The following is a 26,414-nucleotide window of genomic DNA, read 5'->3' on the forward strand; positions in this document are numbered from 1 at the left end:
AGGCTGGGGAGGAGTGGCGCTGGAAGTCGAGGACGGTGTTCAGCTCACTGACTCCGGGCGAGCAAAGCCCGGGAGTCGCCGAGTCGCGTCCTGTCACACTTCGAAATTCGTTTGCCACCATGTCGTCCGTTTAACCCTTCCTGCCATGAAACCGCGAGCCACTTATCCTGCCCGGACGTGCACCGACGTGCCGCTTTCAGCCCGCATTTCTCGGCGGACTAGAGCTCTATTCCGCCCCACCCCTTACAAACATCATCACCGCCACTGTACCTAAATCAGGAAGCACCGAGACACATTTTTTTTTCTTTTTCTTTTTCTGTTTTTTTTTTGTTGTTTTTTAAAAAGGAGGACAGCGGAGACGTTACAGCGGCGGCGAACCATAAAGGAGGGGAAGAAAAGGCGTTTTATGTCGATGCTCTTGACGACCGCCGTCGACAGCGAAGACTGACAGTCGGTTGCGTCCAGTGCAAGGCTCAGCTGTGGATGCATTTGACACAGACTGTCCGCAGAAGGGTATGTGTACGGTCGAGCTGGTAAAAATTCACGGAAACGAATACAAGGCTAGAACCCCGGCGTACAGACAGTTACACACATGCATCTTTACTGCTTTTTTTGTTTTGTTTGTTTGTTGTGTTTTTTTTGTTGTTGCTGCTTTTTTTTTTTCGACCGCGGGATTCGCGGTGTATCGATAGTAAACATGTTCTCCACGTCGACGTGTCTTACAGTGCGTCGCGGCCGTTTCGAAAGCTGCGGGGACAACATGCTCGGAGTGTCACTCTCGTCCTCGTCCGGGTCTACCTCGGTCCGTGCGACCATACGTAGTCAGTGTAGCTCAATGAGCACCACGCTCACCAGGCGGTGTCACCGCGTTGTCATGTGCTTTGACAGCGTCGACCCCCCCATCACCGCTGCTTGCAACCGCCACCCTCCCTGCTGCCTTCGCTCTCGTTGGACCAATCACACCGAACATAGCTAGCAATTAAACGCTAATTTGCTTAGTGGAAGCCAAGCAGGACTGTGACCCAGTAACATTCGCACTTTTGTGTTCGTTTCAAACTGTTCGCTATAGGATACGTCGGTTTGTTTTGGTGGCAGGGGGGCTGGTGGACCATCAGGGAGAGCTTCAAAGAATATCAAATATGCTTATGGATAGGGGGGTCAGATATATGCCGAAAGTATCAGTAAATCAAACCGATTCTTCTGATGTTAAGTCGTGTTGAACGAGGCATGGCGACATGCACCAAAGCGTGTCACCTTAAAATAGGAACATTTTAAATTGGGTTTTGCGCCGATACTTAAGGGCTTGTCACCGTTGGCCCCCAGATAACAGGACTGTTAGCAATGGTTTGTTGACATGTATTAGTTTATTCCAAGCACATCAGGTCATTTGCATATGATTGTAACACATAGTAGTCAATCTTAACTGTGACTACAAACTTGTTGTCAAGTGACATTTAAATGTTTAATGTTTGCAGTTTTGAAAAAAAAAAACTTTCTTAAAAATCAGAAATGACACTGTATTTTTTTGTCTTGAGCAGTGGATAGACTGGTCTGCTGGATTTCGAGAACCAAAACATACACTGTAAAGCCTGGAGGAAATTAAGTATTACATCACTCTGCGTCCTAAGCTAGGATCGGGACAGTGACGGCCTGTAACCGAAACCATACAGGCTTTATAGGCTTAAAAGTACAAAACAGCTGTTCACCACTGCACTGGTGGTTTAAAGGGCAGCAGCATGTAACAACAGCAGCAGGTCCCATGATACACTTTGAGCTACTTTTTTTTTTTTTTTTACACAAAAAGTAGCTCAAAAGATTGGGGCTCAAAGCCGCAGCGACGTGTTAAATTGCTTTTCGCTGCTGTGCATGGTCTATAAATACAGTACTCACACGAGTGGCTGCATATGTCTGAACTGCACTGATTTATTAAAGCCTGCAGCCCTGAATATCCTCTAGTCAGGGAACACTCAGCTAGGTAACCTGTTTCTGTTTGACACAAATTACACGTCAGTTAATCCTCAACCTTTTTCTATCTTCCTTCAGATGGTAACGACAGAGCGCAAAGCGAATCCCGTTTGCCGAAAAACTGAGGACTCTCAGTTCTGTTGCACCGTGAAACTTGAATATCATGCCAACACGGTCACAGCATTGTCAGATAACGTGATTGTGCCAATGTTTAATTTTTGGTACAGATAGCAGCTGCAGTGAGAAATCTCTTTGGTATGATCTAATGGATTGTGTGGAATTTCAAGGATTACTAACTAGACAGCAAAAGCTTCAAGGGACTTATACACGCAGTAGAAAGTTGCCAGCAGTTGTAGCCTAACCTTCACATGCTGTATGTAGTTCCAGGAGAAAGCTCTGTTTGTCTGCGACTACCTGCATTCCTTTGCATTTCACAGGATTTGCCTCAGCTCCGCCAGGAGAGCAAATGCCATGAGGTTTGCTCAGCTGTCACGTGTCTCACTTCGCATTCCTTTGTCTTTATGAACAAGACGGGCTTATAAGCCAACCTTGAGTGTAGTTTTGTTGACAGCTAAGTGAAAGGTTCAGTGGTCTTTTAAAATGCCTCATACTAAGGGAAGGTGTCTATCTACTCACTAATTGTTTGTGTGTGACTGCACATGTACTACATCCACACACTATATCCGTGTTTTGCAGGTGATTCACTGAGGTTAGCCAACTTCCGTCGTCACAGACTCACAAACTTCTTCTCTTTTCTCACTTCCCCTCCTGTCCGCGCCTGTTCCCGGCAGACAGGTTGAGTCACTTTACCTGCTATATGAACAACTCCTGTGCAATAATGCAGTAGGATTTTTTTGGTTTTTGCCCGAGGCCTGGTGCTGCCAGTCAGCTGCGGGTGCTACACTGACAGCATATTCTGTCTTCCACGGTGGCGTCACAGCCTGTAATGTGTCAGCTCCTCATAGCGATCCCAGCAGATGGTTGAGCTGAATGTTTTGCCTCCAGATCCAAGTCGAGAGGTTGTAGCTCGGATTATTAGACCGCAAACCCCAGATGGCAGTGTTTGTGTATCTCCAGCAAGAAGCGTTGGGTGTACACTTCCGGCCTGAGGTTATATTACAGGAACACCCCAGGGAGTGACAAGAGGTGCCCATGCATAACAAAGCAAAACAAATATGTGCTTGAATTAACAAAGCAATAGCTATACACAGCATTGAACCCCAGAGAATGTTGTTTTCCTAGTGTCTAATATCCCCTTAGAGACTTTTGATATATAAAAATTTGTGCACATTATCGGCTGTTTATTTGTATATAAGCAACCCCCCCCCCCACTGAACTACAGCAGCCTGTGGTCCAGCCAGCCAGTCACGGCTGACTGGACACTGAGCTGACAATACTCTGACTTCTCTTTTAGCTCGGTCCCATTTATAGCTGTCCTGACATACTCAAAGTGTTGAGCTCAAACCAGACAGTGTTATCGAGGGGCGGTGGTGATCATGATGAATGTTTGATAATGGCATGATGAGTGTAAATGCAGGACTTTATCCTTTGGTTAACATTTTGCTATATGATTATGACAGTCAGAAGTGTTTAACAGCTGTGCCAAACAGCATAATCTGAAGATTATTTTCTTGACTAATTGAGGAACGAACATCCGAAAACATCAGAAAAGAGTGGAAAATGCCCATCACAGTTCTCTAGAGCACAAGGTGAAGTCGTTTAATGTATTGTCAACCAACAGTCCAAAACCCAAAATCATTTGTCACTATGATATAAGACGAAGAAAAGAAGCAAATTCTCAAATTTAAGAATTAGCTGGACATGCTTACAATTGCAAGTATGTTATAGTAGATAAATACTTTAATTAAATCCATTGCTTAGATTTTTGCATCTGCGGTTTTGGTTTTGGAAAGGCTAGGAAAAAAAGTCACCACCCTCCAAACGTTTTAAATGTTGAGTATTGCTCTTACTACAACCCCATGCACACTGCTCTGACGTTTGGAGAAATCCAAAGCTTGACAGACCTACCGTACCTACTATGGTTGCTAAGCTACGATTAGATAATTACTGTTTTGGGGAATGGATTTGGTGTATGGTTAACTATTCAGTGTTTGACATTCAGTGTTTGAAATATTGTTTGGTAGGTTCACATTCTCTTGTTTGTTGTTACTCTCCAGTACCACAGAAATAGAAATTGGGTAAATCGGAGAGACTAACTTGCACTTGGGTTTGAGTAGCAATAGTCAGTGTTGCATGTTGGGATATATATGTGTGTGTGTGTGTGTGTGTGTGTGTGTGTGTGTGTGTGTGTGTGTGTGTGTGTGTATATATAGATTTTGGGAATGGATTACAGTATGTGTGTGTATGTATCTATATATATATATATATAGATAGATAGATATAGATATATACACACATACTGTATTGTATGGGATACCCCGCCCTCGAGTGTCCTGGCTAAAGACATCTATATTCATGCCTTAAGGCAGATGACATGTTGTCACTCTTTGCCAAGCTCATCAGTGAGGCAGGACAACATGGTGTTGTACTTTGTTCCCCTCCGTCAGGGAACTGAGGTAATAGTCATAACCTTCCATTCCCTTTCAGTCGGTTCACTTTTTATAATTCTTGCATTCCATACATTCTCCAATGTTTATGCAATTTTTTTGCCGCGCAGCAGTGTTATTCTGTTCTAATAGCTGGTTGTTTATTAAGTTAGTAGAATTACATGGAAGGCGCTGAACACATGGTGTATACTGGACTGTTTCAATTTTACGTTCAAACATGACATAGACTTGTTCTGGCAGCGTCAAAGATAAGAACGAGTCAGGGCTGAAAGACAAGCAGAGAGAAAGGAAATGAGAAGACTGCAACCAACCAGGGTAGATGTCAGGCTTCCTGCAGCGTGCATTTATCACTGTACAAGCACATGCCCTCTTTCGGGGACAGATGTTGACCTTGGACCTCAAATCTCTTGTAAAGAGTAGAGCACTTTCACTGGTAGACAGGTAGTGTGCAACTCTATCACTATTTCTCATCATTCTCACTCTCTCTTGTGCAGCCCCTTCCCTCCATCCACATACACGCGCACACACGCCCCTATTCATTACGTAATTGACTCGCAGAGTAGGACATAGCGTAGTGCAGTCACTGAGAGCTGCTGGAGGGTTAAAAGAAGTCCTTGTCTCGCGCGCACAAGAGCAAACTTAAAGAGAAACAAAGGAACCAGGCAACGGCAGACAGATGAACACGTGTTCCGGCTACTTCCCACTTTAGTGGTAGCCTGAGAAATGTGTTTGTCAGCATGTTGTGCAGTGTTATACCATGCAGGCTTCTTATCGAATCAATTATGCAAGCAGTGGTTATTAAATACATCTACTGTAGATAAGTGCATCACTGGTGCAGGCTTCATGTGTTTCTTAATCATAGGTTTGTGTGAGAGAATTGTATTTGAGGACATGGCGAAATAAAGATGGCTGCACAAGGTGTATACCTTTTGTGTACACTCTACTTCAGAGGAGAGAGGTATAATCTGTTTGTCCACACAGAGAGATTCAGTGGAGAAAGCAGAGAGAGGCAGGGAGCTATAACATGGACAGTGCGGACATGTTACTCAAGGTGTGCACCATAGCTGCAGCAAGGTGGGCACAAGCAGTCTGCTGACCCACATAAACTGATACTATGCATGATATTTAGCTGAGTGTTGGTTTCCCATCATTTTGTTACATACTATTACATCTCTGATAAGATCTTTGTTGTCTTTGGTGTCTGTCATGTGACATCACTGACCTGACCCAAATTCTTTACTGAGCCTGCTGAAAATACTACAAGTAGCCTCATGCTAATGCCATAACTTCAGTGCCTAAGACTAACCAGTTCTACACAGACTGTGACAAGTTTTATAAAATAGTGGAGTAACTCCATAATCGATTAATTTCGATTCAGTTTGATTGGTTTAGTTTTAATTCTTGATGATTCAGTTACATCGGATGAATGCCATTGTTTTGGAATTGATCATGGGAACATACATTTCTTCTACAATCAACAATTGAGCTGCACTGTTGTTTCCTTGAGTATAAATTTGTGCACATTATTTTCTAAATTGTAAACACATCTAGAAAACTGGACCAAGGTTTTGTTTTTCTTGGCTAACTCAAAAAGACTAAAACATGATACATCGATATTTTTAAGCCTACGTGCGCGCAACAGTTGACCAAGAATAATAAAAACCTTGTAACCTTATAAAGGCGTCGTAATTCTGCATATTTTAAAAAATTAACACTGTCCCATACAGCTACACAAAGACTGTCAGTAACAGATGTACAGATGTCAACTTGATATCTGATATCCGCAGACAGCCAGCTAGCTAGTGTTCGCTCCCCGGCAGGGACGGACTGAATAGAGTAGAATCAACACACTGTTCACTCAACTTCCACGGCCTCACATCTGGTAGCCAGAGATATGATCTCTTCAACAACAAAAAAACCGAGAGCTCAGATCAGCGTGAAGAGTCTTTTTTCAGTCTATCCCTCTCATAGATGCTATCTCTGGATTTGCTACGAGATGTGCAGTCAGCTAACCATCCCGAGTCACGACAGTCCTGTAAACTGCTGCGGGTCCTCATAGACTCTAACTATTCACGTCACAGTTTACAGGACTGTTGTGACTCAAGGCGGCTAAAATAGCCAGCTATCATCTGCGTTACTCTTTAACTTAAAATAAACTTTTTGTGCACGTTGTAATAACTCTATAGATCATTTATGGCCTAAATGAACCACTTACAACAAGTAACACATAATCTTTTGTGCAGATGTACATGTTTACGTTGAAAAGGCACAAATGCAAAGATCCATCTTGGGACTTTAAAAATCAATATTTGATGATTCAAATAATTTGAGTCTTGAGAATAGCAAATGTAAAACCTTTCAAGAATTGGCTGTACTGTAGGTTGAATTACTACTATGTTTATTAATGAGACACAGAAAGCAAATTGATTATTTTAGAGAAAAATGTCAATTTTGGACCTCTTTACACTGTATAAAATCCACTCCATATTTTGCGCTCAAATATTGTGGCTTACATTTTTGTTGTATCCCATGCCCCTCAGCCAGCCTTTTGTACTAACACAGACAGGGATCAGGTAGGAATTTCCTACATTTTCTTGAGAATTCGTTGCACCTTCCTAATTGTAGGACAGTCAGTGGAGGCTAACTAAAAAGTAAAACACCAAAAACTGCTTTAAGTACAAAATGTGGAACCTTGATCTCTTGTATGATGGATTTGTCCCTGTATGACTATTGAACGGCTCTAGAAAGAAGCTGTTTGGACTACGAAACAACATATGACACTGACCCGTCTTTGAACTCCATTATAACAACTGTAAATCTGTGAGTTTATCTCGAGACCGGATGTAAAAATCTATGATAATATGATGCAACTCTGACTGCCCACAATGTCTTTCTGCTTAATCTCCTGTGTTAAGCACTTTAGTGACCTCTGTCTTAGTAGAATCTCTGACCTAAAAACCTCCTAAATCCTAAAAGAGCACAATCTTACCGCCATAAAGTTCATATTCCCAAAAGACTTTTTTCATATGTGCTTTTATGGGAAAATTAAAGGCTTGTACTGTACCGGGTGAGAACATTTTGATGGACAAATTTGATGTAAAAATCAGTTTCATGCTCGCTGACCCTTTGTTTGTGGATGTCTCACTTAGACAGAGCAATCCTGGTGGTGTGAAATCCATCTCTGCAGTGTTGTTGTGGCATTGTTCATAATTGTTTCTCCAAATTGAAAGCACATACATGCTTACTGCACGTTGATAAAGCAAAGCCTTATTGTAGCGAATTATATTGTTTCCATAGCTAATTGTTCCCAGGAGTTTTATTGCTGTGGTTTTTGTATAGTAATCCATTTTCCCTTTAGTCAGCATTATAAAAAAGCTCATCTAATCCTGACAGGAAGATTTATGCTGCAGCAATGTAATATACCTTTCATCTTCACAGGCCTACAGTCATTGAAATAAATAGCTGTAGCACCTCTATTCTCACTTTTATTGGTTGATAAATTGTTACCTGAACCAAATTTGGAGCTGATGCCGAGAAGAGATTTTCTGTTCTCTGCTGCTGTCACGTACCTTTTTCTACAAAATGTAAAAGCACTGGTTATCCTCCCAGAAAGAGCTTCTCTTTTTGATCATCTCTGTTCCATCATTCAGATGTGAAAGCTGATACCTGAAATAGTCGCAGAGAAAAGAAAATAGGGTTTAAGTAATCAAGTATGTGCTGCAAACAGATTACATGTGGTAGGAAGTTTGTTTAAAGTCAAAATCCAGGTTTTTTACAGGTTAATGAGCCCCATTTCTTATCGGAGTTTAAGCCACGTACAAACATTATCAGGTTATGAGGCTGTGGATGTGAAATAGCCTCAGGTAATGGACAGCTTAGACAGATATAATTGCTCATATGCACTGCAGACTCTGCTTTGAGTGGTAATGGATTCTTCCAGGTGCTGGCCTTCATGTAGCCACCCTATAATAAGAGCTCTCTCCATCCTAATGATTTATTTAAAAGGCAAATCGATGTTTCAAAAGATGTATTCAGTCACACGTGGCAATTAACTGCAACTTGTGTGGGTTAAATTGGGAAGGAGCGACTGAAATTCTTTTCTTGCTGAATGTTTTCCAACACCTTCTTTCTTCTAAATTACAGGGCGATGTGCGAGGAAAAAATAAATGCCAGGCAAACAAGTGTGTTTTGATTTTTGTTTTTTTTGTTTTTGTAATTGCAGCCTTGTATCACACGGACACCCCTCCCTCCTCTCTGCATCGCCCTCTCTCACACTCTATTATGCAACAGCCTTTTCTAGCAAGTCCTTGCAGGATCTCACTTTTGATTGTGTAACGCTCAAGAGTGAAACTGTGTGCAAGGCCTCACATTCAGTCACACAGAATCCCTGTGCGAATCCCCCCTCATCCAATAAACATCGGGGGTCCTCAGTGGATATCGGTTTTGCACTAAACTTAATGCACAGCAATATACTTGTGTCCCTTTGTTTAATTAGCAGGGACTTTGTTTCAACCACAAGCAGCTATGATATAACCCATTCCCTTGAGTTCACAAATGCTAATTAAAAAAAAGTTTTGAGTTCTTCCCTACCAATATTTCTCTATAGGGCTAAGCAATTTTGAACTCTTGACAAACAATATGTGTGGTGAATTCTAATTGACTTTTAAAAGTCACAAGTCACAAATCTTGGCTGGCTGTATCACCAAGGTTGAGGTCCAGTGGAGAATTATCTGTGTACAGACACTATAAAACACTATCTCCATATGAAAAGCTTTACAAATAAAACCAGCCCTATTTCTTTATCATTCTGGCTAAGTGAGTTTTGACTTTGGCAGATGGGCTGGTTTAAGTATTTCTAAAACTGCTGATCTCCTGGGATTTTCACGCACAGCAGTCTCTAAAGTTTACAAATGGTATGAAAAACAAAAAACCTCCAGTGAGCTGCAGTTCTGCAGACAGAAACATCTTGTTGATGAGAGAGGTCAGAGGAAAATGTCCGAACTCGTTGGAACTGACAGAAAGGCTACAGTAACTCAGATAACCACTCTTTACAACTGTGTTGAGCAGAAAAGCATCTCAGAATACACAGCAAGTCGAACCTTGAGGGGGATGGGTTAATACAGCAGAAGACCACATTGGGTTTTATTCCTGTCAGCCAAGAACAGAAATCTGAGGCTGCAGTGGGATCAGGCTCACCAAAACTGGACAGTTGAAGACTTGAAAAAATGAAGCCTGGTCTGATAGATATAGATTTCTGCTGAGGAATGCAGATGGTAGTGTCAGAATTTGGCACCAGCAGCGGGAATCCATGGACCCAACCTGCCTTGTGTCAATAGTCCAGGCTGGTGGTGGTGGTGGTGTAATGGTGTGGGAAATGTTTTCTTGGCAATGTTTTGGCTCCTTCATACCAATCAGTCATCATTTGAATGCCACAGCCTATCTGGGTATTGTTGGTGACCTTGTGTGTCCCTTTATGGCCACAATTTACCATCTTCTAATGGCTGCTTCCAGCAGGAGAATGCACCAGGTCACAAAGCAAAGGTCGTCTCAAACTGGTTGATGAACGTGACAATGAGTTCAGTGAACTTCAGTGGCCTCTCCAGTCACCAGGTCTGAATCCAGTAGAACACCTTGGGTATGTGGAGGAACACGAGATGGGCAGCATGAATGTGAAGCTGACTAATCTGTAGAAATGATGTGATACAATTATGTCAACATGGACCAGAATCCCAAAGGAATGTTTCCAACATCTTGTGGAATCCAAGCCACGAAGAACTGAGGCTGTTTTGAGAACAAAGGCAGGCCCAACCCAGTATTGGTATGGTGTTCCTAATAAATTGCTTGGTGAGTGTAGTTTTTAATAGATACTTAAAATTTATTTTTACTGTATCATCAGAAAGAGCTGTAGCCCGCTATTACTGCTCTTGACTGTCTGTATGTGCAGCTCCCCTGCCTGACTGAGTGGCTGTTAGCTAGTTTTGTTGAAGCTGGGGAAAACCACCAGACAACAGCTCGGTTTTCACACCGCACTTGTTCCCAGTCCCAACAGGCAGCTGTTTTCAACCAAATACCTCTAAAAACCCACTGCATTGTACCTTCCCAGTACCAAACAGCAGACAGACAAAGTTAGCAACCAGCTAGTGAACATAGTGGCAAATCTAGCAACTAAAGAGCCAGATATTACCCCATAAGGAGTAGGCGAAGACCAAACCAGAGCAAAAGCGAGAGTGAAAATTTGTATTTGCATTCTTCTGGTAACCAGAAACACAATTCCAATTGAATTTTTCTGTTTTTCTGTGTCTAGTGGTTGTGTAATTAGCCAGCTGTTAGCTAACGTTCACCATGACAACTTTATACAATTATTTGTGCTTATGGGTAGTTCTGCTGCTTGCAAGAAGCCAAACAAATAAATTAATACTATTTTAAATTGAGCTGGATTATACTGAGGGCTGTTAATTTTCCCTCATTAGCAAACTTATTTTCAATTATGGCTGCTCCTCTCTTTAGAGAGGAATCAGTACATCATGTTATAATGAGACAGATTTTCAGACAAGAAACTTGCTCTGATTAGAAGAGTTTCATGAGTGTTTTCAGTTCCTGGGAGAATTTCTAATTGTTAGAGATGCTTTCAGTGTTTTTTCGTTTTTGCTCATTCTGCTTCTCTGGGTTTAGAGCTGTTTACCTTGAGCCGTATTGCTGTGACACAAAATCTTGAACTTTTCAAGTGTCTTTTTATTTTTTAACCACGCTTGTTACTCCCTGAGATGCTGCTTGTGGTGAACAGTGTGCCCCTGTTCTCCCTGTTCAGAGGACAATAGGATGTAATAACACCTCTCAGTGGTTAATCTTTATTCACTGTGAGCACTGTAGGCAAAGTGTTTTATTTACTTAACCTTACTTGGCTCTTACATAAGCAAAATTAAGTGTAAAAAGTGAGTGGACATTAATGTGAAGTAATGATTTCATTTTATTATTTCTTATAGTGATCGTTCAAAGGCTTTATTAACATATTTTTTGAATTCTTTGGCCTGATTGACCTGTGAATAGGGCATGTGAGATTCTTGGTTCATTTAAAATTTAAATAATAATCCTGATACATAATGCATTCTTGAATTAATCAAGGTCATTTTTCAACATTGTTGGCTTTTGTATGGAGAGTTTCCTGTCTTCTTGCCTTTGAATCCAATCATAATGTTAGAAGCCTCTTCCGACATCAGTGTGGACCATAAATAAACCTCATTACCAAACATTTTTAGAATAAACATTTTTTTAAAGGGGATACTACCACATAGTGTCTACATATTGCTATAAAATGAAAAAAAACAGAAAAGGAAATAGTCAAGGTGTCGAAGATGATGAAAGGCTTTTTTGATGGCAGCAAAACTTTCCCAAAAGCCATGCAGTGATGCAGTGATTATTTTAAAGTAAGGGAGAATGGCACTTCATAGGAAGGACTTTTCTGTGAGTGATGGTTGCAGGCTGACATTTTGATTCATGCAATATTCAGCGTTTCTGTTTGATAAATACATTTAGTTTTACACCTTTTCGCACTTGAACCAAGTATCGAAAAAGAATCTCTTATTTCTTGCATTTATATCAGTATTAAAATTGTTGGTTGGATGGTTTTATGCTGTTTGTGAGCTATAAGCACACATACCTGAGACCTCGCTTTACTTCACAGACATTTCTCTGAGCCTTCCTTACTCTATGCTTCATCCCTTTAGGGTAGTGCACCTTTCAGGACATTGGGACGCTGTTTGGTAAAGCAAAGCTGCTATGCTTTCTTTTTTGCAACGACCAGCACACCTTTAATCATATGGCAACACCCTGTTGCACCTTGCAGCAAAATAAAAAGTTGGTTTTAAAGAAGGTGCATCATCAGTTGTGGAGAACTGCATCAGATTCAGAGATAATGGCACTAATGAAGTAGGTATAAATCACTGGCAAGCTGTGTTTAACAGCGGTGGGGCAAAATGGACCATCCGCACAAAGAATTCTAATGAGTGGATGAAGACACAAGACTACAACACATACAGGGAGGGGGTGTTAACTAAGACAAGTTATTGATCAGGACAGGCTTTGCTTTTAGTATCTGCTAAACACAACTACTGTTGTGTGTAGAAGTGGCATTTTAGCATAACTTTAAAAGCTAAACTACTGTTACATCTATCTGCTGATTGTGATCACTCAGGAAGTGATCAAATCATAAGCAATCTGTATAAGCAGCGTACAGTATAGCCTTTATACTATATGCAAGATCAGTGTAACCATGGTAACATGTATGCACGTCAGAACATGAGTTCTGAATGTGCAGTGATATAAAAATAAAAAATGAAAAAAAAATGTAAAAATGTGTTTAATATATACAGTAAATATTTTTTCATTTTGAAGGTGTAACACAAGGTGTGTCCTATGTCAATAAAAAGTCCATTCTCAGTGTATATTGACTGGAGGCTTCACATCACATTTGCGTTAGCTGCATTTGGACCATGATTGCTTTCCAAACTAGTTGTTGATTTCACAAAACCATTTTGTGCATACATGTCTTTAACCTTAGCCCTTTAGCGTCAAACTCTGCAGATCAATTATTCTGCACAGTGGTAACATACAAGTGAAGTAACATTAAGCACAACACATTTTTGAGTTAGGGGGGGCTTTAAGGCTAAATGCAATACAAATCACAAGTCACAATCTTGGTCTTGATTGATTTCCAATTCAAGTCAGAAGTGCACAGCAATGGCATTTTTCTTTATTTTGGCAAGCTATGAAACAGTATAAAACACTTCAAAATGACCATGGCATACCCCAGTGTTTTTATCGCTGTCTGTGATTATACACTTTTTTCCCATTGACTGAAGAGATAGCCTCCCTTGCTTAGATAAGGAGTACGTAATCTTCACATAATATGCTGTTTACACTTTTGTCCTGGTGTAAACTCAGTCTCTGTTTCTCTTACAGTCTCTGTCAGCAGCATGGGACAGCATCTAGGAAAGAGGGAGTCACCCATGGACGGCAAGGTAAGAGTCCTCACTGTACTGTGGGCGCTTTAATGTCTTGTTTGGTGTATGAGGAATAATAATAATATTTTGAAATGTGAGTATGTGTGTAAGCAGTTTGTCACTTGTGATTTGGGAATGAAGTATGTTGGAGAATTTTCTTGTAACCTTATCAGTGTGAACATTGGTTTTTATCAGCAGGACTTTGGACTGTGTAGCAAGCTCAGGCTCTTTCACTCGAACTGATTTATTATTTTCACCGGGCATTCAGTCAGACTATTAATCACTTACCACTTTGCAGCATACATATCTTGAATCTCTTTTGAAAAAGTCACAGCCCATGTAACACAGCACAAAGGTGAAAAATACTAAAATCTTCACAGGGAGTGTATTTATGTCTAAGGTCTATGTGCAGATTTTTTTTTTTTAAGTTTACAAGTGTTTTGATCTATTTCTAAGCAACCTACTTGTTTGTGGTTACAGCTGCTTGCTGTCTCAACTCCAACAATCGGATTCTAAATCCACACGTTATGATAATCACGGTGCCACAGGCAACACTTTATTGTCATCTTTCAAACATATTGAGGAGCCGTAATCTATGAACAACGCACCATCTCATTACTTTATATGAAGAGTTTGGTTGTGGAGAGTAGAGCAGGGATGAAGTGAAGATGACTTTACAGATGTTGAGTGGATGATGTTGCCTGCAGGTTTTTGTTTGGGTTTATATGTATCCATTATTTGGACTTCAAAGTCACTGTACCAGAGTAAGGACCATGTGCATTGTGAAATTAAAAAGAAAACCTTCCTCCTGCCTGTTAGTGCTTTACTGTTATGTTCTTTATCTAAATAAGTGTGGAAAGTTTAACTTAAATTAAGTGATTTTCTTAAAACGGTACAATAAATTAAGGATTTTATTGTGAAAATTCTGCACACTGACTATTTGCAGATAGTTAGCTTTTGAAAGTGTTTGTGCGTAGAAAAATATTTCAGAGGTGATATTTTTGCGCACTACATTTTAAACAATCGCTTTTCTGTAACCGTCAGCATCTGAAGCAGTGCTGTTGTGGCAACATCCAATCCGTGGCTCTTGTGCATCACCCTATGATAACCCCTCGAAACCACAAGCCTCGCCACAACAACGCTCCAAGAGAGAACCCATTCAAACTAGAGAGAATAAATAGATGACTGTGTGCATCAAGGCTGACACTAAACCCTCTCCAGGTACACTTCTCATTTAACCATTGGCTCCGGCGCTATCATCATCAGGATTCTGCTCAGAAAGTTCAGGTGTCTGACATTAATCATCGACCATCTGTATAACTCCAAATCATTATTTCACAGCAGCAACATTTTGTTACCCTGGAAGTCCATTTAGAAAACACAGATCCCCCCCCCCCCCGTTTATCTGTTCTGACAGAAGTGAAAGGTATGAAATTTTGATGTTTCAGTGCACTTGCATCTTGTAATGCTGTTGAGTCAGATCTTATGGTTAAACCAGTAGACCGGATTAAAGTTTCAAACAGAGAGATGTATTGCCGGCTGATGGATTGTGTTTCCTGCTGTTATAAGTCAGTAAGTGGGCAAAACTGTTGAAACAATAGCAATTATTGCTCTGGGATGGATCAGTGAGTTTATACTCTAAAGTTGAGAAAAAGAAACCCTTTATAGCAATGCTTTGGTATAGACGGAAGGTATGAATAGATTTGAATTAAGGTCTAGTGGCAAATGAAGTGCAGTTTTCCTCTTTTTCTTTTCTAACAAAGTCGTCAAGTACCTCACAAAAGGGTTTTTTAATTAGCGAGGAGGCAAGGTGTTCTGCTGTGCCCTGGAGCTAGTACTTGACAAAAAATGTCTGCCTCTTAGTGCGCTGTAATTAAATAGAGCAAATTTGTCTGAGAGATTTTTTGACTCATCTTACTGCTCCATGAGTGCAGAAATTACAGGCCAGCCACTGCTCCTGTACGCCGAGCGCGGAGGAGGATCGGGCTTAAACTGGGAGATTAATGTAATTTAATGACATCACGTAATTAACCCCAGCTTTGTTTAAGTCCTTTTTGTCAGAGCTTTTCAAAATCGGAGTGAATATAATCAGTTTGGTCCATTATGGCCGAGGCTGCAATCAGATTGGAAGAGGATGCAAGCTTATAGTGAGTGGACCTAACCCTGCACTGTGAGCAAGGAGGTGTAGAAAGAAAATGTCGGCATTTGAGGCTGTGGGCAGCATCATAAACCTGCAGTCTGCCCTGGTGGTCTCGGACTATCTGGCCGGTGCCTGTAATGGACAGAGTGTAATGTTGGCGTGCTGGGGAAGAAGGGAGCCCCGACCAGCAGGGATACTGATGGCTCATCCCAGACATGATTTGTTTTCTTTGCCTGCAAAGCACACTCTGGAGAGAGAGGAGCAGGAGCCAGAGAGGTGGATTAATTTGTCAAGTGTGAAGCTGAGAGGGGAGGTGTTAGAGCAGCATGTATCACGAAATCAGCTTTATAATTACATTGTGTACCTCTCGACGTCTGTCGTTTGTTTTTCCCTTTCTTTTTGGCCTGATTATCGTGACTTCAAAGTCAAACTAAAGGGCTGGCAAAACAGCTAGTTGTCATAGTGACAGTCAAGCTGGAACAGAGCATGACAGAGTAAGGGGGGATGTGTTTAGATGTTGTTGTCTGAGCCATGATCCCTCACCCAATCCCTTATCCTGTCAGGACAGGTGCCGTGTACCTGTACCTCTTTTGCCAAACCTCAAGAGAGCCTCTGACAAGATGTTTCTCTCTCAGCCATCTGAAATGTTCACACTGCACATATTTTAGAGCCTTAAATCCCACTTGGAATTACAGGATAGTAACACTGGCCCGGCTCCTCAGTTTTGTGTTTTTGTCAGAGTAGAAACAGAGGTGCGTAGTTTGCTCAGACATTTGTAATGTGTCGGCGCTGGTTAGTGCACACTACAAGATTTTGGAGGAACAAGAATTCCTGATGGATTTAAATTCAGCACTAAAGTACTGTATACCCCCAATTATAGGGGAGTACAATAACAGGATAACACAGAAATATTAGCCCTGGTCCTCTATGACATTACCTTTTTCTTTTGAGTGTGGGTAGTCAATACTGAATTGCAGACATTGGCACATAGTGTAGTATGCCCAGATCTTGCCAGATTTACCCATCATTGCGTCCAAACCTAAAAATTTCTTCAATAAATAAACCTAAGGTAGACGCTCACTCAGTCACCTTGTCTGATTCTACAAATTCAGTCATTTTATGTCACATCTCTTATGATCTAGCTCCCCTGACAATAAAGGGAAAAAATCAACATATAATGCATCCGCTGTTAAAAAAAAAAAATACGTTTGCAACACACCTTACATTTCTAACCTCATATGTTGTTTGTGTGGCTGACTGGCCAACCAGAGACGATGTGACATTTCATGTTGAGATACTTCCTGCCCAGCTGCAGTGAAAGGAATTATTATTTTTTTTAGCTCTCTCAGTGAATGTCAGGATGTGGTATCAAGGCCTAAGAGTCACAGTGTATACTTTATTTTAACTAGATTTACCATTTTCTACTGAAGCTGAACAATCAGAGAGAAATCTATCAGAGAGAGACAGAGATAGCTTCTCCACTGACAATAACCAGACTTGAGCACAGTGCAGCCAATGACATACTGCATTTTTAGAGCATACTGTAACTGTCACTTTTCTCAACTTGTCTTGAAAAACCGTTTGACAAAAGCGACTCTCTCTGACTCTTGCTACATGATTGCTGATGCTGTAACCATCTCCAATGCTCTTTTTTATGTACATGTATAACCTGCAGTACAGTTCGTATTCTCAGATGGTGTCACAGGTCTTTTTGGGAAATGTAGGAAATCAGTATAAGAAGAAAAAAATCGATTGCCGTTCATTTTGTGAAATAAAGGAAATTACTAACTGAGGGAGAATCAGATTAGGTACATTGCATAAAGGTGGGTGCACAAAAATAAAAAACCTTGTTTCAGTGTGTAGCTGTAAACACATGACATACTAGAATTCGTTAATGAATAACTAGTGGCGTCTGACAGTGGTAAAATTATCTCAGCTGTTGACCTTATGCTGCCTGTCCATTTTTTCATTTGTTCTATTTTTGGTTTTGTTTTTTAAACTTCTGCTTGCTATTGCCAACTATGGTTAAGTACAAGTCGAAAGTCATGTTCCTGATTGTTTTCACACAACGTAGTATACATTATTCAAAGTTGGGAACACACGTCCACATTTTAGAGGAGGTCAGAAGGACTGACCAACACTCTTTTCACCCAACTATGTAAGATAATGTATATTTATTGAGACTATAATTTGGAATGATTGGCTTATTATACATTAAGAAGCCCATGCTGTGGAAAACTGTACAGTGTGTAATACTGTAAGAAACCCGTCACTATTTTATGATAAAATTGACCATGCGGATCACCAGTGCTGTGTGGGAGAAGAGATCTAATTAGAATCATTGTGTAAATATCAGTCAATGTTTGTCAGACTGCTGTAGAAGAAATTATCTTGTTTTCTTCCAGCTTTGGTAGTCTTTCATGCTCTACCAATTTGTTAATGCAAGACATTCCCACTTCTGGTGTAGACAAGAGGTTAAAAGACAAAATAACGGAGTTAGAGCACTTACTAAAACGCATAAGGACAGTAAGATCAGACTTTTATTTTGTTCCAACATGCACCCCGTTTGGCTTCCTAGCTAACATGCTTGTTTACATTTTAAAACAGTATGTTTTCACTTTTACCATGATAAGAGAAAACCACTTCAGGGTGAGGACTAACCGATTTGTTTGGCAAACATAATGCTATCTCTGGCAATGTTGGCTGGCTGTGAGGGTGTAAAGCTGGACTGGCAGAAAATAAAAATCCACAGTCCTATTACTGAAATTTCTGAAATGAAGACTCAAGTCTCCAGATGAGGGAGCTTGAGGCTCAGCTTGTTGCTCACTAGCTCTCAGAAACTATCAGCTCCACCATTGTGTGCAATTAAAGCAGTCTATGTATTGTGAGCAGCCCAGCAGGCTTGTCTCGCCTGTTCCTCTGTGTGTGATCTGTCTGGAGAGACAGTAACATCTGAATCACAACTACACTCCTCCTATCCTATCCCAAGTCTTTACCTATTTGATTTGCTGTTAGGTTTTACCTAACATGCCAATGCTACACACAAGCACAAAGTAGAAACTGGGATTCTATTGGTTGTTGGAACAGTTATATGTTCTTTAAGTGAAGATGTAGCACATCACTTTTTTCCTCATTCTGTGTGTTTTGTGTTTTATTTGAGTTATCACATATTACAGGATGTTTGGCCTATGGTAGGGAAGAAACTCAACTGAATCTTCTTAAAGTTATGATGCTCTCTTCTCATACTGAGCTTGTACTTGCATGGACAAGATATGAGCTTTAGAAAGGCTTACACAAAAGCACCACCCAATATCTGAATGTAACATTTCTGCCCCGTGGCAGTTTGACCCTCATTAGATAAATTGAATTACTTTCTCATAGCTCTAATTAACAGATGGATGTTAGAGATTTATGATTGTCCTCTTGACATTTGATGAACATTATTACAATATAAACGTGGCCTTTTGAAGGTAGAGCTACAGAGACTCCTCTGTGTCTAGTGCTTTTTATATCTTAGTGAAAAGGTGAGATGAAATGTGTATACTCCATTTGTCTTCCATCTCTGAAGGACAGGACGGAACAGGACACAGCTATCACCGAGCCATGGATAGGAATAGGAAATTGGATTCCTTTGAAAATATCATATCAGATGTTGGAATCACTGTACTCTTCTTCCATTCTCTCTACTTGAATGTAAGGAGTGCTTAGGCAGATTGAACCCCATTCAATACCCTAGGACTGAATTTGCGATCACACGGCTGAGTGGAGCTAAAGTGGCAACCACCTCGGCTGAGTGTGCGAGTCTGAGACGCTTATCAACCAAGCAAACACACTCACAGACATTAGCCTTAATATCTTTTAAGCAATATATGTGAAACAGCCAAAATCCTCCAGCAGCTTTAGAGACATACTTCTTGTGGTTTTTTTTAAATGCCCTCGTAAGTGACTCTTGTTAAGCCCTACCCCTCTTAGTTATTGTTCTTACACTCCATGTTAACACGGCACATATTTACAGGTGATTCGTTTTAAAGAGAGAATCTGGTCAAAGCCTGAGGCTAATGCTGCATGTACCAGACATGGATATACATAGTGTATTGTAGTGTAACATCAGAGCTAGTTACTCTTTGTATTAAAGGAAAAAGTGGAAGATCAGACTGTTATTTTATTCCAAAATAACCCTGTGTGGCTGCTTAGCTTACAAGTACACATTTAAAACAGTATGTTTTCACTTTTACCATGATAAGAGAAAACCACTTCAGGGTGAGGACTAACCGATTTGTTTGGCAAACATAATGCTATATCTGGCAATGTTGGCTGGCTGTGAGGGTGTAAAGCTGGACTGGCAGAAAATAAAAATCCACAGTCCTATTACTGAAATTTCTGAAATGAAGACTCAAGTCTCCAGATGAGGGAGCTTGAGGCTCAGCTTGTTGCTCACTAGCTCTCAGAAACTATCAGCTCCACCATTGTGTGCAATTAAAGCAGTCTATGTATTGTGAGCAGCCCAGCAGGCTTGTCTCGCCTGTTCCTCTGTGTGTGATCTGTCTGGAGAGACAGTAACATCTGAATCACAACTACACTCCTCCTATCCTATCCCAAGTCTTTACCTATTTGATTTGCTGTTAGGTTTTACCTAACATGCCAATGCTACACACAAGCACAAAGTAGAAACTGGGATTCTGTTGGTTGTTGGAACAGTTATATGTTCTTTAAGTGAAGATGTAGCACATCACTTTTTTCCTCATTCTGTGTGTTTTGTGTTTTATTTGAGTTATCACATATTACAGGATGTTTGGCCTATGGTAGGGAAGAAACTCAACTGAATCTTCTTAAAGTTATGATGCTCTCTTCTCATACTGAGCTTGTACTTGCATGGACAAGATATGAGCTTTAGAAAGGCTTACACAAAAGCACCACCCAATATCTGAATGTAACATTTCTGCCCCGTGGCAGTTTGACCCTCATTAGATAAATTGAATTACTTTCTCATAGCTCTAAGTAACAGATGGATGTTAGAGATTTATGATTGTCCTCTTGACATTTGATGAACATTATTACAATATAAACGTGGCCTTTTGAAGGTAGAGCTACAGAGACTCCTCTGTTTCTAGTGCTTTTTATATCTTAGTGAAAAGGTGAGATGAAATGTGTATACTCCATTTGTCTTCCATCTCTGAAGGACAGGACGGAACAGGACACAGCTATCACCGAGCCATGGATAGGAATAGGAAATTGGATTCCTTTGAAAATATCATATCAGATGTTGGAATCACTGTACTCTTCTTCCATTCTCTCTACTTGAATGTAAGGAGTGCTTAGGCAGATTGAACCCCATTCAATACCCTAGGACTGAATTGGCGATCACACGGCTGAGTGGAGCTAAAGTGGCAACCACCTCGGCTGAGTGTGCGAGTCTGAGACGCTTATCAACCAAGCAAACACACTCACAGACATTAGCCTTAATATCTTTTAAGCAATATATGTGAAACAGCCAAAATCCTCCAGCAGCTTTAGAGACATACTTCTTGTGGTTTTTTTTAAATGCCCTCGTAAGTGACTCTTGTTAAGCCCTACCCCTCTTAGTTAATGGTCTTACACTCCATGTTAACACGGCACATATTTACAGGTGATTCGTTTTAAAGAGAGAATCTTGTCAAAGCCTGAGGCTAATGCTGCATGTACCAGACATGGATATACATAGTGTATTGTAGTGTAACATCAGAGCTAGTTACTCTTTGTATTAAAGGAAAAAGTGGAAGATCAGACTGTTATTTTATTCCAAAATAACCCTGTGTGGCTGCTTAGCTTACAAGTACACATTTAAAACAGTATATTTTAATTTCCAATCTTGCAAGAGAAAGGCTTTTAAGGGGAGGACTAATTTGTGAGTTAATGCTAACTCGGGTAATTTTGGCCAGTTGCTGGACTGTAAATATCTCCCTAAATCCAAGAGCAGGACAGAGCTGCTAATGTTAGCCCAAAATCTGATAGCAGCCAGGATTGACCTCCAGACTGTTGGGAAATATGTCAAAGTTGATGTTGTAGTTGTGAATAGGTCTTTTTTTATTGTTTGTGTGTGTGTGTGTGTGTGTGTGTGTGTGTGTGTGTGTGTGTGTGTGTGTGTGTGTGTGTGTGTGTGTGTGTGTTATGTCACTTGTAACCCTATAATTGATGTAACCTAGTTAGGTAATGATGTGCTCCTCGGCCTTGGAAGAAATGCTTGGTTGCTACTGTAGGTAGGTTAGCTAGTTAGCTAGTTAGCGGGACATGCTAACGATTGCAACTTGTGTTAGAGCAGACACACACACTCCAATCCTTACGCCTTCGCTCTTGTGTTTAGAGAGGCTACACCACCAACCAAACTCATTAATTTCAGAGTATCACCCTTATTGTAGCCCATGGCACACCGCTACAACATGTTGAGAAATCCAGAGCTTGACAGAAATGCCGTGCCTGCTTACAGTTTTTGAGGGGATTAGCAAACAGTTAGTGCAAGTGAGAAACTGTCAGTTCTCTCAGTCACATCAGTTAGTGTGGAGTTTTCACAGAGACAACAGAGCATCTTAAGATACATTGGCTTCTACTAGCTGGTTAATGGACAGATGTAAGAGCTCATTCACCCCTTTATTATCATCTGGGTGGAACCTGGACATAATGAGATCTTAGGGAGGTTGTAGTGATGGGGGAGGATATGTACATTTTTGTGATAGTGTTCTGTAATTAGGAGAAATCTGGTATAATTTAGAAACCTAAAACATCATCAGGTGATGGCAAAAAAATAGCAGGAGCCTCTCAGGAATACATAATTGGCAAGTGTGATGCTAATTGAGCTGCTTTCCTGATCTCCTTTACATGCCCCAGGGTCAGGCGATGTTTTACCATCTCTAGCATCAACCTCTAGGGAAGCTATGCTCAACAAGAGCTATATTTAATAAGCCACCAGTGGCGAGTAGGTGTGAAGTCACGCTGACAGCTGCTGCCCAAGGCTGGCATTAAGCTGCTGCTCTAGTCCACTTAGGAAAATTGCCCACATATTTTTTTTCCTCCATTTTCTCCTATTGCCCCATTTGCTATTAATGAAGGCCAGATACAGTGGAGGAGAATAGTGTGGTAGCAACAAGCTAATGGTATTTTGAAAGGTGTAGGCTATAATACACAGTAATTGGGTAAAAATTGTTACTTATTCTCAGTTTTGTTAGCTATGTGTCCAGAATGCTGTTCATATTTTAACTGTTTCACTTAAGCCAAAGGAATAAAAGGTTTGTTATTTAAATTTTAAAATGCCCCAAAAGCCCCAGTGTGTGAATATCCAGCCCTATGACACACCTCAGCATCCAAAGATATCAGTTCAACCCAGTCACCATCAGCTCAGCTCCTGGAATGTGGATTTGTCTTTGTATTGCTATTGCTAATGTGCCAGACTGTAGGAACACAGTGGTAATATAAGCTTTATCAGTGCACAAAAATCCAAGTACAACTTCTTTCTCTGCCTTGATTTTTTTGTCTCTCTACAGTAACATTGATTGAGAGACCTTTGGTTCAGCCTTTTTTTGGTTATATTTTTGTTATATATATATATATATATATATATATATATATATATATATATATATATAAAACAAACTTTGGCAGAAAATTGTCTATTCATGTAGGACCTTATTACTCACAGTAAGACAAAGTAGGTTTTCAGGGCCTTTAAGAAACCTCTTGAAGTCTCTTAAATTTATGAGCATCTTTAAGTCAAAATAAATTTGATGAATATGTTTTTGTTTTTAAGCTTGCGAGTAGGACTAAAAGTAAAGACATAAGGCCAGTATTGCGAAATAGTTAAGATAGCAGTCACCCTCTATCTACAGTATAGTGGGATTATTACTTTAGTGTAGATTCATTATCAAGCTCTTTGAAATACACATGTGTTCGTATATAATTAAATCGGAATAGAGTATTCAATCTGTTATCTGTTCATATCAAAGCTACTTACATAATTTGTTTGCATAATTGAAAGGACAAAGAAAATTTCCAAAGCATGGCACGTGTTGAACTCTGCATGATTTGCATGAGCAAGTGATTGCAAACCACACTTGTTCACCCCACCTCGGCTGACAGGACATTGTCACATTTCCACTTGTCTGTATGCTCACTCAGTGGTGAGCAACGTGCCCACCGTTTTTGAATGCCGGTCTTGATTCCCCATGCTGGCAAACCCGCTCGGAAGTAGAAACTGGGGATGTAAGTTTACGCTGTCATCAGGGAGGAGAAGGGAATCAGTAAGAGGATTTTATAAAACTTGAGGATTAGCAAATGCAGATATTTAGTTCAAAGGAGCCACTAAATAAAAACAAGTAACCCAGTCTACAGTAACTTGTGATGAGTGGCTACAAAAGGAATAAACACGGCACAGGTTGTTAGTTTTAGTGCCAGGCATGGAATATTAATTTGTCTGACCCAGTGACTCACAAGTGCCCGCACAGGTGGGCATAACAATACTGCTTGCATAATGCTGAAGTTATGACTTCATCCGACTAATAAATGGAGAAATTTCAGTCTTTCTGATTGTCCTTCGATTTTCTCGACAACCGTTCATACAATCCACTTCAGACTTCACGTGTGTATTGTTGAGGACCCAAGGAAGTGCAGTGTCGACTGAATGTTTTTGGATGAGCGGTTCTCGGGAAACGCAGAAACAGAAACATTAAACGACAGTGGGTTAGGGCTGGGGCGACTCATCCACGCAGTTTGGCTGTTGTATATTTTCTGTTTCATTTACATAAAGATGTATAATAATAATAAGACTAATAATAAAACCAATAATTGTAATAATAGGGCCAATAATAATAATAAAACTAAATATAGGCATAATAATAATAAAAATAATTGTAGCAGTTGGTGTTGAGCAAGATCATAGGGGCAGGAGGTGATTTGCAGTCACAGATCCAGTCTCTGCAGCTCCAGAGGCAGAAATACCTGCAGAAAGCGACAGGAAGAGAGAGGAGAGAGACGAGAAAGCACAAGACTACAGGAAGGAGAAGAAGCCAAGTTACTAACATGCATTAATGGAATATGAATAAGTACAGATGGAGAGGGAGAGGAGGAGAGAGGAGCTTGGTGCATCATGGAAAGTCCCCCGGCAGTCTAGGCCTGCAGCAGCATGACTAGGAGATGGTTATTGCAGGCCTATTAATCTGCATTGGTTTTATCTAGCTGTACCTAATAAATTGGCCAGTGAGCGTATGTGTCGCAGCAGTCCTTTTGAATGTGTGGTCCAGTATTTTATGATATTATTAATATCATAACACAGCAGTGACGGGAATATTAGATGATGATGATTAGATGATTGAATAAAATAATGAACTATCCATGAGATAACAAGCACGTGTTGAACGTGCGCTGCACCAGTGTAGATAGATAGCCTGAATCAGACCAGATCTGGCAGCGAGTTGCAGCAAAATTGCAGAATCAGTTTTTCTACGTATCTGATAAGCTTGATAAGACAGACATCTGTTATTTCCATTGTAAAAGCTAATTATGTCAATTACTTCCTATGTTTTTCCAACACATTAGCCTGGGTCAGCCAGTGTTGTATCACAATGCTGTCAAAACTGCCAATTTACGGAGAAAAAATGACACAGAAAACATCTATGAACTGCAGTTGTTGATCGAGTATTTTGACTATTTCAGTTATTATTTGGTTCCGTTTTGTTTTATTATATGTCACACCGCCAGGTTCCCCGGTTATCCTGCAGTCAGCTGTAGCGACAACAGCTAAAGAAACATTGGAAACATTTCACTGAACAGGCAAAATCAATCACCGAAAACTTACTGATGATTATTGATGGTTATATGTGCTTATTGGCCTTTGTTCTATAATCTCAACTGATGAGATTTAAATAAGGTGTGATCATGATGCAAAACATGTTAAGTAAATCACAAGATCTTTATCAAGTCAGTCCCGGAAGGAGAGATTCACAGCTCTTTTCCCACCTGACACAAGGAACTAGTCAGTCACAGTACAGACAACAGCTCTCATCTGGTTTGACTTTACCAGTTCAGTCACTTTTTTTCTATTCTCTGCACATGCTTACAGTAGCCTTTTCACCTCAAGAGCTCAAGATGGCAGTGTTAATGTGAATATGAATGCATTTGTAGACTATTGGCAGAGTGTCACTTTTCAGCCACTGCCCTTGGCTGTATTTTGTTTATCATGTTTTGCCTCATTCCGCCAGAGTGCTATCCTTTGAGTCATATGAAACATGCCAACTTCTGATTAATAGAAAAAATAATCGCACAAAAGCAGGCTTTCATTCAGAAGGAAAACTGAAATATTGTCACACATCACATATTTGTCTGCATTTGAACAACTTTCTCTGGGCTCCTAGCAGATATTTGACACTTAGGGATAAGCATAAATATTGAAAATTATAAAGAATTACACAAAATGGAAAAAAATATCAGTAGTGGTGTGAATACATTAGGCTTTATCTGCTTTATATTTTAAACAGTTGTCATACTGTTGAGTACTTTAACAGTTTAGAACAAGTCTGATTAGTTGGGGTACGTTAAACATTCCATACATTTTCAAAAAATGAATCAAAGAGCTTTTAATAACTTTAACAAAAAATGTATATTTTTGCACATCTATCCCAAATAAACATGTACGAAAGATGAATAAGTGTATGTTACTATAAAAGATCGGGAACAATTAATGTCCTTGTCTAAACCAGAGAAATCGCAAGCATAGTCTGA

The 26,414-nt window shown here is 40.2% G+C and overlaps 1 protein-coding gene across 1 annotated transcript in view; it reads left to right on the forward strand.

Annotated features, from left to right (window-relative positions):
- Positions 1–341: 341 nt before the first annotated feature.
- Positions 342–26,414, forward strand: part of LOC120783951 (myelin basic protein-like) — a 62,973-nt gene continuing 36,900 nt past the window's right edge. The window contains exons 1-2 of the mRNA XM_040117358.1: positions 342–513; positions 13,491–13,549. Coding sequence (XP_039973292.1) covers positions 13,505–13,549 — 45 coding nt within the window. The 5' untranslated portion in view covers positions 342–513; positions 13,491–13,504. The remainder of the gene's footprint in view (positions 514–13,490; positions 13,550–26,414) is intronic.

The sequence above is a fragment of the Xiphias gladius genome, chromosome 22 (assembly GCF_016859285.1).
Source record: "Xiphias gladius isolate SHS-SW01 ecotype Sanya breed wild chromosome 22, ASM1685928v1, whole genome shotgun sequence".
NCBI lineage: Eukaryota > Metazoa > Chordata > Actinopteri > Istiophoriformes > Xiphiidae > Xiphias > Xiphias gladius.